At 53.1% G+C, this 12,164-nt stretch overlaps 1 protein-coding gene across 1 annotated transcript; it reads left to right on the top strand.

Annotated features, from left to right (window-relative positions):
• The first annotated feature begins 1,045 nt into the window (after window positions 1-1,045).
• Window positions 1,046-11,891, top strand: PRPF19 (pre-mRNA processing factor 19). Its single transcript, XM_004313549.4, has 16 exons — window positions 1,046-1,271; window positions 2,884-3,033; window positions 3,216-3,292; window positions 4,257-4,398; window positions 4,482-4,555; window positions 4,707-4,769; window positions 5,652-5,693; window positions 5,821-5,895; window positions 6,212-6,287; window positions 6,381-6,490; window positions 7,913-8,068; window positions 8,307-8,376; window positions 8,610-8,695; window positions 9,004-9,174; window positions 9,321-9,426; window positions 11,324-11,891. Exons 1-16 carry the CDS (start codon window positions 1,253-1,255, stop codon window positions 11,419-11,421), a joined length of 1,515 nt encoding a protein of 504 aa, XP_004313597.1. The 5' UTR covers window positions 1,046-1,252; the 3' UTR covers window positions 11,422-11,891.
• Window positions 11,892-12,164: the final 273 nt, after the last annotated feature.

The raw sequence follows: 12,164 nt of genomic DNA, 5'->3' as shown, positions 1-12,164 counted from the left end.
AGGAATCTTCTGGAAATGTGGTTATCACTCCATAGCTGATCTGCTGTCCGGCTGTGAACCCAATCAAGTCTAACCACCTCAGGTTCAAGGTCCCCTCTAAACGGATCCATTTTATTTCCTACCACATCCAAGTACTTACGATGCCTGGCCTGTCACGCAGCCTGTTATTCAACCAACAATAGTTATGACGTTCCTGCTCTGTGTTGGGCACCGTGTTAGACTCTGAGAAACAACAGCGACCGGAACAATCATGGTTTCTGCCATCACGGACTTTATGGCCTAGCGGAGAACCCAGACAGCAAACAGATACTTGTACATAATTAAATAATTAAATGATTATAGTTATCCAGAGTGGCTCAGGGGAGAATGACAGGGCACCGTGACTAAAATTCAGTCAGGGGTCAAGAAAGACGCTCCAGAGGAAGTACCATTTAAGGTGTGATTTGAGTTTACTTTGGAGCGGATGGGAGGGGAGGGAAAGAAGAGAGGGAGTTGAGGAAAGTGTTCTGGGCAAACATAACTGGAACCAGCCAGAGTGGGTAAGTTTGAGGACTTAAAAGGCCAGTGTGGATGAGCAGAAGGTGAGGACTTGCCCAAAATCACACAGCAAATTGGTAGTAGAGGCAAGACCAGAACAGTTTCTTGGCCTGTGTTAGTTTCTCTACCCATCTGCACCTGCGCCTACTTCACTGGGTCTTTCAAAGCGTATTCCGAGAAACACTTGCCCGAGAATCACGTGGGGCACGCACTGACAACGCATACTCTCTAAAGTAGACCCCAGGAAGATACATTTTAAGAAGTTCGTTAAGAGATTCTCGCATACACCAAATTTTGCAAGACTACGGTCTCACGGTCCCCGCCAGCTCCGGTCTCAAAAGGGTGTCGCTGAATTGATTGGCTTTAAAGTCCCACTGCATCATGGGAAATGTAGTTTCGGTCTCCTTTCCTAGCCCCTGGGAGCGCTTTACGGAACGAGCCGAGAGGGCCCGGAAATAGCCGAGTAGTTCCTGGCGCGCCCTTTCCTGCCCGATTGCATTCTGGGAAAGGGCAGCTTCCGTTAAGTGCCCGAGGCTGAGGCGCGCGACCGGTCGCGGTCCCACGTGAAGCCCTAAGCGAGCGTCGCTCGGCGGGGCTGCTCCCCGCTCCTAGCGGAGCGTGCCGGAAGCAGCGGGGAACCGGAAGTGGCCCGCGGAGGCTCGGAAGCTGATCCCGGAGCCCGGTGTGAGGAGCCTCGGAACGCAGCGACGGCGCCATGTCCCTGATCTGCTCTAGTGAGTATTGGCTGCGGCCGATCTCGGGTCGCAGGAGGCCGGAGAGCCGAGCGGGAGGATATGCGGGCCGCTGCGACGCCGGGGTTGGGGCGGAGGTGAAAATAGGGCTCCCGGGAGGCAGGGCGGCGGCCTGTCAGCCCGAGGGTCCTCCTCCTTAAGTGGGAGGTGCATTTGCGCTGCGCTTCACAGTTTACATAACGCCTCAAGCGTATTGTCGCAGGCAGCACTGAGGCCACCCATCTCGTTTGCGCAGTGGAACTGAGGCCTGGATAGAGGGAAGCAGATGCAGGGGAAACAGGAAACCCTAGGGCTTGTGCAGGATCCGCCTCCGCTGGCGCAGGGATGCGGGCCTCAGTTTCCCCATCTGCAAAATGAAGGCCTTGGCACTGGATGTTGTCTGAGGCGCCTCGCTTGGGTAGGCAGAACTTCTGCAATTTGCAGAAGTCGCACAGTAGGTTAGAGGCAGTGACAGGGCTGGAAGCCAGGTCTCTGTTGGTTTACAGCGTGCTTGCAAGACTGTGATCTCGTTATATCCTCATAAGAATTCTCCAGAGCAGAAATAAACATCTGGTTTTACAGATAAGGATGTAAGGCTCAAGGAGAATGTGGCTTTTGTAAAACAGTACAGCTAGTAAGTGGCAGAGCTGCATGATGGAGCCAGGTTCTCTGACCCTGAATCCATGCTCTTTTCACATACCTTGTCCTGTCTTTCCTTTAGGTGTTCTATTGAGGCGTGCAGAGGTTTTGCATTCTCATTGTTCATCCGGGTATTAGATTCTCATTTTTCTCTCTCTTGGCTTCCTAACTCTCAAGCCCTTTACTCTTCTCAGAACCTCTCCGTAAATCCAATACAAAGGGAAGACGGAGGGAAAGGAAATGTGACTAGAAAAAGGAACCTTACGCCTTAAAGAAATGACGGTGTGCAAAGTATTTTCACATTCATTGTTTGAACCTTGAGAAAGCTCTTTTCTGTTTTTCCCAGCTCCATCCTTCCTGTCATTTGCTCATCGTTAGATGTTTACTGAGTGCCCGCTGGGCATCTGCATTGTTCTGGAAGGCAGAGACCAGCTATAATCCCTGTCCTCGAGGGGTGTAAATGATAGCTCTGTCGGGGGTTGTTGTGAGGATGAGTTAAGCAGTGGAGAATGTTTACAGTCGCCCTTGGCACCTAGTAAACACCGTGTAAATGCTTTTCGTTATCATAGCACTTGGCACATCGCTTTGTAATTTCTTTGTTTGAGAATCCATCTAGGCTCTAGTTTGAGACTTGAATGGCTTTGTGTGTATCTCTCTGTCCTGCGGTATAAAGGGTGCCTAAGCATCTTTGTTCAAAAATGAGATGGGTGGGGACTACTGACTGCTCTCTAGGTGCCTGGCTTTAGTAGTCCTGTAATAATTATTTATTGACTATCTGCCTGTCAGGAGACTGATGGAGAAGCTAGTTAGGTGGCTGGAAGATGTTCTGGGTACCGTCCGAAACTGGCTCGGTGTCACGTCTCAATTGCTGTTAGCTGAGTGTAGGGACGTGTGGTCTTGTGGCGGCCAGCAGTAGGTGGAGCATCCCTGTGGCCCTTTCACCACCCCAGTCTCACTGCCTGCCTTTTCTCCGCAGTCTCCAATGAAGTACCAGAGCACCCGTGTGTGTCCCCTGTCTCTAATCACGTCTACGAGCGGCGGCTCATTGAGAAGTATATTGCAGAGAATGGCACGGATCCCATCAACAACCAGCCTCTGTCCGAGGAGCAGCTCATCGATATCAAAGGTGCCTGCTGGCCGCCTCAGTCCAGGGCCGTCCTAGCCCAGGGCCTGGGAGGGTGGGAGGGGGTGCCCACGCACTCAGGGAGGGGATGGTGGTCGGTTAGTGCAGGCTGAAGGGGAAGAGCGGGGGAGGGGCAGAGTGCCCTGGGCTGTGGGTTTTCACATCCACCTTCCCTCTCTTGGCAGTTGCTCACCCAATCCGGCCCAAGCCTCCCTCAGCCACCAGCATCCCAGCCATTCTGAAAGCCTTGCAGGACGAATGGGTAAGGCCCTGGAAGAGAACTGGTATCTTACCCACTTGAAAAGAAGGGATCACTGGGGCTTCCCTGGTGGCGCAGTGCTCGAGAGGCCGCCTGCCAATGCAGGCGACACGGGTTCGTGCCCCGGTCCGGGAAGATCCCACGTGGTGCGGAGCGGCTGGGCCCGTGAGCCATGACCGCTGAGCCTGCGCATCTGGAGCCTGTGCTCCGCAACGGGAGAGGCCACAACAGTGAGAGGCCTGCGTACCACAAAAAAAAAAAAAAAGAAGAAGGGATCACTGGATTAGGACGTTGGGGTGGGAGGGATGGAGCATTACTTTCTCTTTTGAGGGGAGGGTGAGAGCAGAAGAGGAGCCTGCTTCTTGACCTCACACAGATCTGGGCTCCACGCTTTGTTCCTTGCCCACTTGCCTTGTCCCTGGGCAAGTTGCTCGTATCCAGGTCCTGCTTTTCCTGACCGTATGACGTGGATTAGTGCCTCTCTCTCAGGGTTTGGGGAGAATTAGAATAAGATTAGAGTATAAACTTCATGATGTCAGGGGCTTATTTTACTCATCAATAGAGCCCCAGCACTGAGAGCAGCGCCAGGTACATAGTAGGTGCTCTAAAGTGTGAATGAACGACTACATCTTGAGGATTGTCTGACGTAGTGCCTGACGCAGTGAGGGCAATCAATAAATAGCAGCTGTAGCATTTTTATTCCCTTTGACAAGGTGACGGCACGACATCTGAGATGTGCCGGTAAATTAGAGAAGATGGGAATGGGAAAGAATTGGCTCCCACTCCTGTCTGTGTGCCCAGGGTTTGGCGTGCGTAGGAGCTCGGGGGCATCTCCCAAAGCGTTCAGAGTTACTCAGATCTTGCTCGGGTCACCGGTACTGGTCTAGTCTTCTTATCAAGGGCTGACTCTTCTGCTGGGTGCTCCTTGCGCCTCCCCCACCCCCTCAGTGGCATCTCCCTCTCCCAGGACGCAGTCATGCTCCACAGCTTCACCCTGCGCCAGCAGCTGCAGACCACCCGCCAAGAGCTGTCCCACGCTCTGTACCAGCACGATGCCGCCTGCCGTGTCATCGCCCGTCTCACCAAGGAAGTCACTGCTGCCCGAGAAGGTAGAGCCTCTCGCCTGCCATGCCCCACTCTGGGCTGGGCCTGTTTTATAATAGCCTGTTTCTGACATTGTCTTCTCTCCCAGCTCTGGCTACCCTGAAACCGCAGGCTGGTCTCATCGTGCCCCAGGCTGTGCCGAGCTCCCAGCCTAGTGTTGTGGTGAGTGTCCCCCCAGCCTCGCCAGCAGCCCGCGCACACGTGTGTATGTGTGTGTGTATGTGCACACACGCGTGGTGGCTCACACAGCCCTCCTCTGCAAGGCTCTCTGGCATTTCTGTGCTCCTCTCACCTTCACCTTTCTGCTCTTCAGGGTGCAGGCGAGCCGATGGATTTGGGCGAGCTGGTGGGAATGACTCCCGAGATTATTCAGAAGGTATGTCGTGCTCTCACTTGGTGGGAAGGCTGATGGGTCCTCCCTTTTCACTATCTGCCTGGAGTCCAATACGAATAAAAATCCCATCCATTTGGAGATGAAGTCGAGTGGCACAGAGCACAGACTCCGACCAGGCTGCCTGGCTTTGTGTTTTGATATCACCAGTTATAAGCTTTATGACCTTGGGCTGACTTAACCAGTCCTGTGTCTAATTTGCCTTCTGAAGTGAGGATAATGGTACCTGCTTTATAGACTTGTGGGAATTTTAAAGATTTTGATTACTCTTAAGTACCGTTTGTTGCTCTCATTACGGTTCTTTGCAGACTAAAACATTTTGTTACACGTTTTCTTTTTTTTTTTTTGAGGGAGACAGAACAGGAGTGATCATTTTCATTTTACAAATGAAGAATCTGTAAAGAATGTGAGGTTCAGATTCAAAGGCACAGCTCACAAGAGGCAGAGCTGGCCCCTGAGTCCAAGTCCAGTGCTCTGTTATACTCAGGGGATCCTCCTTAGTACGAGTTGATAGTGTGTGTCTTTTCCAAGCCGTTCAGGTTGTCAACATGCATCTCAGCTCTCATCTTAGTGGTGCAGGCGTGGTCTGGGAACCGTGCCATTTATTGCCTCTGGCCTTGGGCAAGTGACTTCACTTCTCTGAGGCTCAGTTTCCTACTCTGTGAAATAGGGTCATCAGCACCCACTTCATAAGGTTGGAATGAAAGTAAACAGAGATCGTGCGCAGAAGCCTTTAGCACAGAGCTCGGCAGGTGATGAGTTCCTGGCGATGCTCGTGAAAGCGTAGATGTGACAGCATTCGCCGTGTTGTTTTCCTGGCAAAATAATTTGTCTCACGTTGAGCCTATTCCCCTCTCTCTTCCCCAGCTTCAAGACAAGGCCACTGTGCTAACCACAGAGCGGAAGAAGGTGAGTCCTCCCAGGGTCAGGGGCGGGAGCTGGCCTGGAGGACGTGGCTGGCCCCTTAGGAGGAGGGGGGATGGCCGAGTCCTGCACTCACTCCCTCTTTTCTTGGGGGGCTTTTTCTTTCTCTCAGAGAGGGAAGACTGTGCCTGAGGAGCTGGTGAAGCCGGAAGAGCTCAGCAAATACCGGCAGGTGGCATCCCATGTGGTGAGTGGCGGAGTCCTGCAGGCTTGGAGACACGGCTCTCCCAGGCTGTTTCTGGGGTGGGGCAGGTCAGCGTGGCCTCTGGCCCTGCCCCGTTTCTAGTCTTGGCTGCTGAGTTGTCAGGCTTCTCTTCCTGCCCAGCTCTGGCTTTCCCAATAGCCAATGAGGGACTGACTGCATCCAGGCAGAAGTCCAAGTGCAGTGGATGAGGAACAGGAGTCACTTATGTTCCCGGGGGCCGGGGCCGGGGCAGTTGGGCGGCTTTGTGGCCTGCCTTGATTCGGCCGTGACTGGGTTTGATGTGGCTCTCTCTGCACAGGGGTTGCACAGTGCTAGCATTCCCGGGATCCTTGCCCTGGACCTCTGCCCCTCCGACACCAACAAGATCCTCACTGGTGAGAGCGGGCCTGGGGACAAAAGTACCTTCTTCAGCAGAGGGACTTGGGTGGGCCTGACGCATTTTTGGATCTCATTTTGGTCCTCTTCAGGTGGGGCAGATAAAAATGTCGTCGTCTTCGACAAGAGTTCTGAGCAAATCCTGGCCACTCTCAAAGGCCATACCAAGAAAGTCACCAGCGTGGTCTTTCACCCTTCCCAGGTAAGGGCTCTCCTAGCACCCTCAGCCCTCATTCCTGAGCCCTGTTTCAGTGGTTTAGGGGCCCAGGACCAGACCCCCACCCCGTTGCCTCCTTGGTGAAGTGACATGGGCCTGAGAAGGAGTGCCGACTCTCCAGCTCAGGCAGTTAGGGGCTGGGCTTGGGGTCGTGGGGTTGCCCTCTGCTCTGTGTCAGAGCTCCTGAAGTGTGGCCTTCAAACCGGGGGGGAGAAAGGAATTGTGTAGTTTGAAAAGCGTATTCATTGAAATGTTTTATGTTAGAAAAGGGAAAAAACCCTACAGTGTTTATAACACAGACTGTAGGAAATAAAGCTCAACAGGATCTTGCCTCGTGTATCTGAGGAGGACAGAGGGGTCTGTCTTCCTGCGGTCCTCCAGGCTGAGGGTGGAAACGCGACGTTAACCGCTGCAAGGGGTGTGGGTTAAAACAGACGGAGAGCTGCTGCTTTAGAGGGTAAGCAGCTCGTTTGACCAGATTAATGACATGGGATTTGAGTTTTTACGTCTAGGAGAGTTTGGGACTGTAGAACAAGTGGCTGGATGGATCAGCTCTTCCCAGAGTCTTTTCTCTGTACCTTTAAGGAAATTAGAAAGAGAAAAATAACATGGTGAACTTTTCATTAAACTAGATATGTTCCAATTGAAGCACTGTTTTCCTGCTTACTGTGAGTTAATGTTATTTCTCTCATGCAAGTGCATTGATGGAAGATGGTAGTTGGTTTTACCTTATAGTTTTTAACGTCCTAACTAACCAAAATAATTGGTTGGTGACACCACGTAAGTTTTTCTGGGAACTAACTTGCCCCCGGAATCCTTAAGTGTGGGATGCACTGGAACATGCCCTTGCAGCCCCTTCCGGGCCTGGTACTGTTCAGACCTGTGCCACCCCAGACTATTTAAGTAAACTGAAATTTAAAATTCAGTTTCTCAATTGCACTAAGCCACATTTCTCTCTGGTCCTGGAAAAGAGTTGTGGGAAATTTCCCTCTGGTGCAGTTATCCTTTTTACCACTAGATGGCGGGGCCTCCCGCCGTTGGCCAAAGGCTGCTTAATTTCCCATTCTAATAGCATTTACCCTGGGGTCCTCTTAGGCATCGTAGGGGCGGATGGGTGGTTCCAGGCAGGGCAGGGCTGTGGCTGTCCCCAGCCCTCTTCACGGGCCTCTCACTGTCGTGGCCTCTCCCGTTGCGGAGCACAGGCTCAGCGCCCATGGCTCACGGGCCCAGCTGCTCCGTGGCATGTGGGATCCTCCCGGACTGGGGCACGAACCCGCGTGCCCTGCATCGGCAGGCAGACTCTCAACCACTGCGCCACCAGGGAAGCCCCTGAGCCCTCTTTTGTAAGATGGTTGTGGTCCATCTCTTCTCTGTCTGTGATCATCTGTCTCCTTGCGTTCCTTTTAGGAGCTGGTGTTTTCCGCCTCGCCAGATGCCACTATCAGGATTTGGTCTGTTCCGAACGCCTCTTGTGTACAGGTTGTTCGGGCCCATGAGAGTGCTGTGACAGGCCTCAGCCTCCACGCCACTGGTGACTATCTCCTGAGCTCCTCTGATGACCAGGTGTGGTCCCAGCCAGGGCCCCAAAGAGGCTCCTGGTCCCCAAACTCCTATATCCTGGGAGGAGGAAACATCTTACCAAACCACAGCCGGTTCCGCAGAACCCCAAGGAGAATGTTCCCTCTACCAAGAGGGGCTGGCCTTGCCAGGGTCTGCCGGCCTAGAGTCTTTGCCTTCCTGAGGGGCCACCAGAACCTGGGGACCCACTGTCTTACTGGCTCCGTTGTCTCTGTGTTTTCAGTACTGGGCCTTCTCTGACATCCAGACAGGACGTGTGCTCACCAAGGTGACCGATGAAACCTCTGGCTGCTGTAAGTTGCCTCAGAAGCGCTGGGCTCTTCATTTGCTGTGTTTTGTGTATTTTAATGTCTTATTTAGTCATTTGCTCATTTGTTCTAAAAACACACTTAACCACCAGTACCTGCTGAGAGCCAGGCGTGGCGCCAGCCCGGTGAGCAGTGGGAAGAGCGAGGAGCCTGCCTTGGCTGCACTTAGTCTTAGTCTCCCCTGGGGCGCTGACGCACGGCTGTCTCCCTCTCCGCAGCCCTCACCTGTGCGCAGTTCCACCCTGACGGACTCATTTTCGGGACAGGAACCATGGACTCTCAGATCAAGATTTGGGACTTGAAGGTAGGACGCGGTGACCTCCATCTGCGGCCCAGGGCTGGAGCTCTTGGAACTGTGCAGTGTGGTGAAGTGTTTATGGTACCTGGCCCCAGGGGTGTCCCAAGAGTGGACAGTGGCTCTGTGTGTGTGTGTGTGTGTGTGTGACAGTAGGTGTGGTCTGGGGGCCCCAGGCTGGGCACCACCCCTGCTATTCCTGCTGGTTGTCCTCCCTGAAGGATGGAAGAGGACATCTCAGAAGTAGGACTTTGATGAGCTCCATTTTCTCCCCCTGACCAGTGGGTGACATTGTACTCCCTGCCCCCCAACTGTAGGAGCGCACCAACGTGGCCAACTTCCCTGGCCACTCGGGCCCCATCACCAGCATCGCCTTCTCCGAGAACGGCTACTACCTGGCTACGGCGGCTGATGACTCCTCTGTCAAGCTCTGGGATCTGCGCAAACTTAAGAACTTTAAGACGTTGCAGCTGGATAACAACTTTGAGGTGCGCCCCCTCCCTCCCCCCAGCTCTCTTGGTCGCCTCTCCTCCTCATTTGTTGGTTATTCACTGAATTACTCTAAACTGCCTCTGTTTATCCCCAGTTGCTCATAGTTGCTGCTCTCATGTGACCTCTCTCCTGATTCTGGCAGGTAAAGTCACTGATCTTTGACCAGAGTGGAACTTACCTGGCCCTTGGGGGCACGGATGTCCAGATCTACATCTGCAAACAGTGGACGGAGATTCTTCACTTTACAGGTAGAGGCTGGCCCTGGGATGCTGAGGTCTCTGGGTGCCCTGGCCCAGAGGAAAGTGGGAAGATCTCACTGTGTTAGGAATTTCTAGGGGTAAGCTTGCATTTGCCAAGGCCGCTTTTAATCACTATCTGAGGCAATAGAGTTTAATGGCTAAGACAATGAACTCAAAGAGTCAAACTGCTTGGCTTTAAATGCTGGCTCTACCACTTGAATCTGTGTGACATTGGGTAAGTTACTTAACCTCTCTGGAGAATGATAATAGTACAGTTGATCCTTCACAGATTCAGCCAACTGTGGGTCGAAAATAGAGCAAAACTCGAATTGGCCACACACTGGCAACTGTTAACATAACATTTATCTTATATTTACAGCTATTTACATAGAATTTATGTTGTGTTAGGAATTATAAATTATTTAGAGATGATTTAAAGTGTGTAGGAGAATGTGTGTAGGTTATATGCAAATACTACGCCATTTTATATAAAGGGCTTGAGCGTCTGTGGATTTTGGTGTCTGCAGGAGTTCCTGGAACCAGCACCCCTCAGATACCAGGGGAGGACTGTACATACCCAGTGGGGTTGTTGTGAGGTTTAGCTGAGTTTATATATACATACATGTGTTTAGATGAGTTTATATAAATATATAAACGTATAAAATACAAATGTACGTAATGTATAAACGTATAAATACAGAATAGCAGTACACATGGATGTATGTGTTTAGAACAGTGTCTGGCACATAGGAAGGACGTGCTACTGTATCATTCAATATTGTGTCTTAGTCCACGGTGGATTAGAGCAATAAATAAGGCAGGCCCAGGGTTGCACTAACGGAATTTCTGGTCAGCTTGGGAAGGCAGATGTAGAGTGACTTCACCAGTGATTACTTAAGTGTGGTGCTAAGTACTAGAGAAGACGAGCGTGAGATGCTGAGACAGTGGATAGCAGGGTTGGCAGCCTCATAGTCGTGTGGCCTCGGGTATGTGACTTGCCCTTTGGAGCTGCAGTTTCTTCATCTTTCAGTGGGCGTTCTGACACTGCAGGTTGTGCCAGCTGGTGCTGCGGAGGCGCCTGCACGGTGACAGGGTGCCTCTTGCACCCTCAGGAGCTGGGTGAACGGCGGCTGCTGTTGTCTTTGTTGATGAAGTTCTTGTCCTCATTAGCAGGTTGTGGGCAGGGCACAAGCACCTTCTCCCACCCCAGATTCTCCTCGGTGTGTGTGTCCCAGAGGTGGCCAGGCCTGACCGTGTGGCCCACGAGTTTTAACCTTCACTGGACCCTGGTGCTTTGGTTTGCAGCAGAGTTAGGTGGAGTGGAGGGCTGGAAGCACAGGGTGGCTTTGTAGTGGGGAGCTGGTGGGCCGGCTGTGATCCTAGGAATTTGCACTGATGCCCATGAACTGCCCGAGCCTCTTCTGCCCCTGCCCCAGCCCTGCCCTGCGCCAGGGGCCCAAGTTTCCTGGAGTTAACCCCATGAGCTAGAACCAGCTGATAGAATATTCCAGTTACACACAGGGAGTCAGAACTAAATACATACCAACCAGCCTAGCTCCCAGTCAGTTCTCGGACTTGAATCGAGCCGAGCAGAGCCGAGTTGTAGCTGCTCCAAAAGCTTAGGTGGGGGAGACTGGCGTTCCACTCAGCCCAGCCACAAAACCTGCGTGCCTGCCGTGGGCCAGCACCGAGTGAGGCCCTGGAGCTCAGTGCTGTGCGGGTCAGACTAGAGCCCTGGCCTCGGGGGTTGACAGGCCACGGGGAGGTCGATACGGGCAGAGGCCCGCAGGATGAGGAACACTGACGGGGGAGGACTGGATGGGTTGGGAGCGAATCATCAGGGGTCAGTGCTGAGACCCCGAGGAAGAAAAGCCTCCTCACCATTGTCTCTTGTCTCTCCCCACAGAGCATAGCGGCCTGACCACGGGGGTGGCCTTTGGGCACCACGCCAAGTTCATTGCTTCAACAGGCATGGACAGGAGCCTCAAGTTCTACAGCCTGTAGGCCCCGGCCCTCCTCACAGGGGCTGGGCCTCATCTCAGTAGTGGGGTAGCGTTAGGGGTGGGGGGTGGGGACAGGGGAAAAGAGACTACTGGGGGGTGGGGGGTGTATGGGGCGGGACATTCGCATCATTTCCCTCTGGTCCGGGCGGCGGGCTGAGAGCCGCGGTGGCATGGACACCCTCATCCGTGCAGCCTCCGGGCCCGCTGGGAGCAGCCGTGGGGCAGAGTCGGGGTGAGGCTGAGCCACGGGAACTGTGAAGGGGCTGGGCCGAGGGCTCAGCAGGTTTTTGTAAGCAGCGATCTAGTTTTCATTAAAAAAAGAAAACACCAACACAGCCACCTTCCTCTGTGTGTCTGTAGCAGGGAAAGTCAAGGGGAGGGGCACCAAGGAGGACTCTGGCCACCAGGATGCCCATCGTTCTTTTTTTTTTTTCAATTGCACAACGGAAATAAACAAAAAGAAGCCTACAAGCCACTTGCCGGAATGACTCTTCCCGTCCCTGCAGGCCTTGACTTTGTGTTCATAGGGTCTCACGTCACTTGCCTCGTGGGGTTGGCTCCCACGCGAACCTGGAAGGGAGGGGGAAGGGCTGAGGGGCTGCCGGCACGCCAGGAGGGATTCCTCAGCCGTTTAGTCCGAGGTGACAACATCTGTCCCAGACTAGCTTGAATCAGAAGGGTTTCTGTAACTCTGGTGTTTGAAGATTTGAAATAGAACTGGTCCCGGGGAGACAGCCAGCAAAC

Source organism: Tursiops truncatus, chromosome 8 (assembly GCF_011762595.2).
Source record: "Tursiops truncatus isolate mTurTru1 chromosome 8, mTurTru1.mat.Y, whole genome shotgun sequence".
Classification (NCBI taxonomy): Eukaryota; Metazoa; Chordata; class Mammalia; order Artiodactyla; family Delphinidae; genus Tursiops; species Tursiops truncatus.
This window is presented reverse-complemented; position numbering and strand designations above follow the sequence as displayed.

What these genes read in the sequence shown, in the direction of transcription:
- PRPF19 (XM_004313549.4), top strand. An exon ending in TAACCACAGAGCGGAAGAAG is followed by an intron (nt 5,694 to 5,820) that starts GTGAGTCCTCCC and finishes TCTTTCTCTCAG; the next exon opens with AGAGGGAAGACTGTGCCTGA. An exon ending in CGATGAAACCTCTGGCTGCT is followed by an intron (nt 8,377 to 8,609) that starts GTAAGTTGCCTC and finishes CCCTCTCCGCAG; the next exon opens with CCCTCACCTGTGCGCAGTTC.